We start from the raw sequence: 6,751 nt of genomic DNA, 5'->3' as shown, positions 1-6,751 counted from the left end.
TTTCACTCCATACATAGTAGAAAATTATTATTAATCAAATCGTCGCTTCAGAAATATTTTATTTATACTTTTATTATTTTTTAAAAAATAAACATATTTACTTTTAATCTACTTAGAATAATTGCTATGCGTAGTATTTTAAGGTCTAATAATTAAGTGTATAACAATATTTTTAAAAAATTACAAATATAGTAAAATCTATTTGTGATAAAACTCTATCACTTAATAAATCTCCATCATTGATAAATTTCGAGAACTAGATCTAAATTTTGTTATATTGGCAAATTCAAATTCTTTTGCATTATACTATATCTACAGACTCAATTGTTATATTTGCAACTGTCCCATTTATTTATTATAAGACATTATACTTTTATCCAATGAGAAAGAGAGATATCAACATAAATATAGTTAATTAATTTAAGATATTACAACATCGATTAAAAAATGCAAGGTCGAAATCCTCTGTCACACATGTCTTTGAATTATTAAAAAAAAAAAGGCTTAAGACTAAACTTTTAAATTTTAAAAATAAATAAACATTAAGTAAAGAAACTCAATTAAAGGGGGAAAAAGAGTAAGGTACTCAACAATATCCATATTTCCATATCACTATCCAAACGAAAAACTGCTATAAGACACTCAAACTTGAAAATAGTTTATCAAGGAGAACTTTAATCCATATAATAATAAGTTGACCAATGATTGACTTCATAATCTCATTATTATTATGTCGAAAAACTATATTATTATACCATGATTTGAAAGATTAAAAAAATAGACATAATATTCTCTGCAAAGTCAATCATTAACATATCTTTTATCACATTGAAAAAATCGTTCAGCCCCCTTATAATAATTAAACTTTATAAAGTTTTTGTTATAAATTGATAAGAAATATAAAATAATTCTCTCTTTCATAAAGACAATCAAGCCAACTTAAACTTTTCCATCTCTCTCAAACTCGCATGTTCAAATCTTCTCCACAAGATTGCAATATAAGATTCGCAAAGAGAGAGGATTAATTGAGTTAATCTTGGATTGCACCCAAATTTTATGCAGTCTACCCCAATAATAATATTAATAATAATAATAAAAAAAAAATTATCATATGTCAAATTATTTATTTCCATAAAAGTTCTACATTAACTAAATAAAAGATAACCATAAATTCATTAAAAAAAAAAAAAAAAAAAAAAACTATCTCCAATGGTTTGAGATTTTTAAAGCAAAGTTGTGAGAATTTTATGCTAAAAGTAGATAATATCATAATAATGTAGAGATATATGGTGGTCCATTGTCTCAAACATTGTTGTTGTACGATTAAGGGAACAACAAAAAAGATAATGAAACTCAAGATAAACTAAAGTATTAAAAAAAGAAAGAAAGAAAAGACTCGAGTGTTGTCTGAATTTCATTTATAAATTTTTGTGCATTCTAGACATTTGCATAATAAAAATTTGCTATGTGACATTTTTTTTAAGGAAAATTATTATAAATGATAAAACTACTGGAAATATTTATACATAATAGTAAAATATCACATTGTATTCATGATAGACTACTTAGTCTATCACAGTCTATCACGGTTTATTGTTAGACAGTAAAATTTTGCTATATTTATAAATATTTTATTTTAAAACAAAACTAAATAATTACCTTGCATTAATCATTATTGGACGAAAAATAATTACACCAACCAAATAAATATATACAAAGCAGATTTATATTCTTTCTAGAGACAAATTTACGCCAATTCTCAAGTATAATTCAAATGGGTGAAGATTTCAGTAGCATCTCTCATGAGTTCAAGATTAAAAAATTCACCTCAAATTTGCAATATTAGATTTCGAACGAACAAAAAACCAATTTACAATGAAAAATATTCATTAATAAGAACACCTTTAATATATTATTTTTCCAGTTTTTTTGTTCCTAAAAAAACACCTGTACATATTCAAAGAATTTCCATTATACAGCAACACAGCCATAATGGCCATCCTTGAAGGAAATAAAAAAGAAGAAGAAAGAAAAGGCCTCTCTAATTTAGAAATGGCTAACATATTTATATTTATACAGATGAAAAGGAAAAATTAGAATTAAGATTAAGAAGTTTTTAAAAAAGAAAAAAAAAATTATAGTCTATTATTGAGATCTGACGAAGAAAATACTCAACTCAGGGCCGGCCGCCCCATCAGGATTAATCAAATACAAAGCTTCAGAATCCTTAGATCCAACAACCCTTTCAAATCTGGCTCTCATATAAGTCAATTCCCCTTCCAAATTATCCTTCTCCGACGCCGGCGACGGCAGAACTCCGGCACCCATTGAAACGCCTCTCAAATGTTGCATAACATGAAGTTCATCACTCGACATTTGTTTCCTTCTAATCGAATACCCAATTTTCCTTCCATTACAATAAACAGCCCACACGAATTCCTCCATCACTTTCTTCTTGTGGCTCTTCGTCTCGCTCTCAAGCGCGATTCTCAGAATGTCGGACGCCATTTCTTTGTTCAGCGCCGCCGTCTGCATCGGCAATTCGATTACGAAAATAGGAAGACAATGAGGGTCTTCTTGAATCGCTAAGCTTACTCTGCCTTTACGGTAGCCGAAAATTGTGCCGGTGGTGGCGTTGTCTTTTAAAAGAGGTTTTCTGGGACGGCCGAGGAGGGCAACCATTTTGCAGCCGGAGGTTAACATTGGGAATAATTTGAACATTTTGAGGAGACCTCCGCCGGCGCTGGAGGCGGAGGCGGAGGAGGAAGTGGAGGAGGAGGATTTGGGGCGTTTGGAGATGTGGCGGAGGAGAGGGAGGAAGGCGGAATTGTCCATGAAAGGGCTGGAGTGAAGAGAAGGCATAATTATTGTTAATTAAGGAAAGGGAAAATTCTTTTGATTTGGTTGTAATTAAGAGAGAAGGGAAAGGAAATGGAGGAAGGAATAAATAGAGGGTGGAAGTTGGTTGTTGGTCATTCTTTGTTGGGGTTGTGTTGTGTGTGTCATTTGGAATCTTTCAAGTGGGAAAGGGCAAAAAGAGGAACTCCAACACAAAGCTCACTCTCAACTCTCACCTTCTTCATCCAAAACAACAAACTTCTCATATATTTGCCCAATAAAAATTTTTCCCATGATTTTTCGAAAAAAAAAAATGAATTAGGTACAGTCTAGATCATTGTCCAATTGAAAATAAAGCATAAAAAAATATGATAAATAGTTGTAATTATACTCTCAAATTTTTAAGGGCAATTAATTGATTTATAACTCTAAACTTTGAGCATTGTATCAATTTAAATCCCCAACTTTCACAATTATACCAACTTAAACCTTCCATTGTATTTTATTTGGATGCACTTATAAACGTTCAGAATTTAAATTGATATATTTGTGAAAGTTCAGGGTTTAAAACGATATAAAGTGGTCAAAATGAGCAAATATGTTCAATAAAAAAACGATTTATTCTTCTTCCACTATTCTTTTTTTTTCCTTAGGACATGACAATCAAATCTAGAGGTTTAAATTGATATAATTCTTAGTTCGGGGTTTAAATTGATACAAGTCCCAAAGTTCATAGTTTAAAGTGATACAACCTAAGTTTAAGGTTTAAATTGATACCGTTCTTAGTTTAGGGTTTAAATTCATACACTTATGAAAGTCAAAGATTAAATTGATACAACCTCCAAAATTTAAGGTTTAAATTGATATAGTTATTAGTTTAAGGTTTAAATTGATACAATCCCAGAGTTTAGAGGTATAAATTGATATTTGTCCAACTTTTAATTATCAAAATTGAACTCTTGAGCTTATACAGATATTAAAATTGTAGTTTTAAATTTATATAAACATTAAAATTAGATCTTCCAACTTATAAAAATGTTAAAATTCGATTCTCAAACTTACATAATTGTAGAAATTGTAGGTATTGTATGAGTTTGGAGATTCAAATTTGTATTATTTGGGGTTCAAATTATTGTAATTTTGAAAATATAATTTTCATATTTATATAAATTTAAAGGTTAATTTGTAAAATTAAAAGTTTGAGAGTATAATCGTAACTATCACATACTATAAAAGTGGATTTTACTATGGAAAAAAATAATTTTTAATCAAACTTTTTAAGAAATAAAAAAGGTTATGTGACCATCTTTTATTAAGTAATAAGTACAACGGAATCTGCATAATAGATGGATAGAGCTGGTATCAAGGTATTTTCTTTCGAGTGAGAATTGAAGGTGGGGATATTATTTTGTTAGAAATAATTATGATAATGGGAGGTAAAGGGTTGATGTTGACTGAGTTAAGTGACTAAAAGGAGAGTGGGATTGAATGCCAGATAAGATAAGGGGTGGGATCGGCCCACATTGGAAAAAATATATATATACACACATAATTTTATTTCTTATTCTTTTGGTCTCTTAATTTGAGAATTTTAACTCTAAAAATAATTAATTTTATTACTCTACCCTTTGTTATTATTTTGACATCTTAATTTGTTGGATTTGAAAAGAGCAAACATAAAGATGTTAGGCTAGTGGATCTGAAATAACATTAAGACATTGGAGAGAGCATTAAGATCTATTGTGAGGACGAATAAAAATAACACAACAAATTTTTTAGCAAGTCGATCTTGAAAAATGCACACGTGCAATGTTGTTTGATGCACTTTTTTTTAGCATGGTGAATTTGTGACATTGTGTTTGATTTTCTTTATTAGCTCCATTTGCTTTTTTGAAGATTTTTTTAGTGTACGAATTCTTAACTTTTATGCGGCTATTTTGTAGACGGAAGAGATTGTAATTAAATATGTTGGAAGCCATTCTTAACTGACTTCTAGGGGTTTTACTTTATTGTATAACTTAAACAACCATTTTTTTTACTATTCCATTGGTTTATTAGGAAGAAGCCCCAACAACACTGCAACAAATTGAAAGAAGGAAAGATCCAACAAGAGTTACCTCACCACCAATCCAAAAAGAAATAATGTCTGTTATAAATTTGTTGTACAAAATCCTTCAATGCCAATACTCAGCTGAAATCTGGAAACCAAAATATTCTTTATTTCCTCTTTTCTGCCCCTGATTTAGGGCTCCTCTGTGTGTACTTTCATAAGGCCATTAAGGCCGATTCAATAAGAAAAATATACATATCTTCTCTACCTATCGTTCTTATTCTTCCTTTGTGTGTGTTCCCTATCTTGGTATCATGCTATGGCTAACCCTTTTCTACTCAGAAATTCCCTGCCCACCAGAAACTTCACCAATCCACCATTCAATCGATTACTGAACTAGGTTACCTCTGTCAAGCTGAGTCAAAACAATTTTTTGCTGTGGAAAAATATGGCCATGTCGATCTTGCGTGGGTATAAGTTAGAAAGATACCTGATGGGATTGATTCAACGACCACTCATGCTCAGTCATGCTGAATCGGAAGACATAACAACTGCTAGAAGTTCATCAACAACTGCTGGACAAATGGAGGAAACCTCAAGCAGCTACCCCTCAAGGATTGCTGCATGAGCCGCAATATGAAGCATGACTAGTGGTTGATCAACTACTTCTGAGATGGCTCTACAACTCCATGACACCAGAAATAGCAACCCAAGTAATGGGTTATGAAACATCAAAGGACCTATGGGAAGTTGTTCATAGTCTATTTGGTATACAATCACGGGTACATGAAGATTTTCTCAGGCAAACCTTTCAACAAACCATAAAAAGTAACTTATGGATGGAAGAGTATTTAAGAATCATGAAGAATCATACTAACAATCTTGGGCAGGCTAGAAACCCTGTCATAACACGAGCATTGGTGTCACATGTGTCTGCTAGGTATGGAAGAAGAGTACAATCCAGTGGTAACAACTATTCAAGGACGGTCAGATATATCATGAAAGATATGCAAACTGAATTACTAGTGTTTGAAAAGAGACTATAACATCAAAACACTCAAAAAGTGACTATAAACTCCAATCCTGCCAATGGAGTTAACCAAAATGCATCAGTCAATATGGTGAATAGTAGAAATCATAATGAAAACCAGAGGTCCCAAGGGAGTACAAACAACAACAACAACAACAGACAAACCTCAAATGGTCGTTTCTTTAAAGGCAATGGAACTTCAAATAGAGGTTGTGGCGGTCGTGGAAACTGACCAATATGTCAGGTATGTCGAAAATATGTCACTCTATAGATTACTATTATCATAGGTATGATCGAGAATTTGTACCCAATATAAACTCAAATAAATGAGGAAGTAGTGTGTACTCACACGGCAACCCATCTCTCCCTTCCCCTACTGCCTTTATGGCAAATCAGACCAATTATCCAGTATTTTCTCAACCTGATATAGTAGCCGACCCCAGCTAGTATGCAGATAATGGAACATATAGCCATGTCACTTCCGACTACAACACTCTAGCCAATCCAACTGAGTACACAGGTAATGAACTTATCACCGTAGGAGATGGGAATGAACTTATTATGTCTCATGTGGGTGACTCTAAGTTAACTACTAAGCATGCTACCTTAAGTCTTCAATAAAAATTTAGTCAGTGTCTCCAAACTTACAAAAGATAATAACATTTACATTGAATTCCATGATTCTTACTGTGTTGTTAAGGACAAAACTACGAGAGATAGTTTACTGAAAGGGGTGCTTAAGGACAGATTATACCAACTTCAAGATGCCAAAGATCATTTAGTTGGGTTGTAGCAAGGAGCCACTGGTAAAACCAAACCAGAGTACACAAATA

General features: G+C 31.9%; 1 protein-coding gene across 1 annotated transcript; it reads right to left on the bottom strand.

Annotated features, from left to right (window-relative positions):
• Window positions 1-1,869: 1,869 nt before the first annotated feature.
• LOC120086344 (MIZU-KUSSEI-like protein (Protein of unknown function, DUF617)) lies at window positions 1,870-3,072 on the bottom strand. Its single transcript, XM_039042954.2, has one exon. It carries the CDS (start codon window positions 2,860-2,862, stop codon window positions 2,146-2,148), a length of 717 nt encoding a protein of 238 aa, XP_038898882.1. The 5' UTR covers window positions 2,863-3,072; the 3' UTR covers window positions 1,870-2,145.
• Between the last annotated feature and the right edge of the window lie 3,679 nt (window positions 3,073-6,751).

This window comes from Benincasa hispida, chromosome 9, assembly GCF_027475165.1.
Source record: "Benincasa hispida cultivar pf3 chromosome 9, pf3_genome.v1.1, whole genome shotgun sequence".
NCBI lineage: Eukaryota > Viridiplantae > Streptophyta > Magnoliopsida > Cucurbitales > Cucurbitaceae > Benincasa > Benincasa hispida.
The sequence above is the reverse complement of the archived record's forward strand: the minus strand, read 5'-3'. Positions and strand labels throughout refer to the sequence as shown.

Bases quoted from the DNA above. Each gene is read 5' to 3' on its own strand.
- LOC120086344 (XM_039042954.2), bottom strand. From the start codon at position 2,862: ATGCCTTCTCTTCACTCCAGCCCTTTCATGGACAATTCCGCCTTCCTC.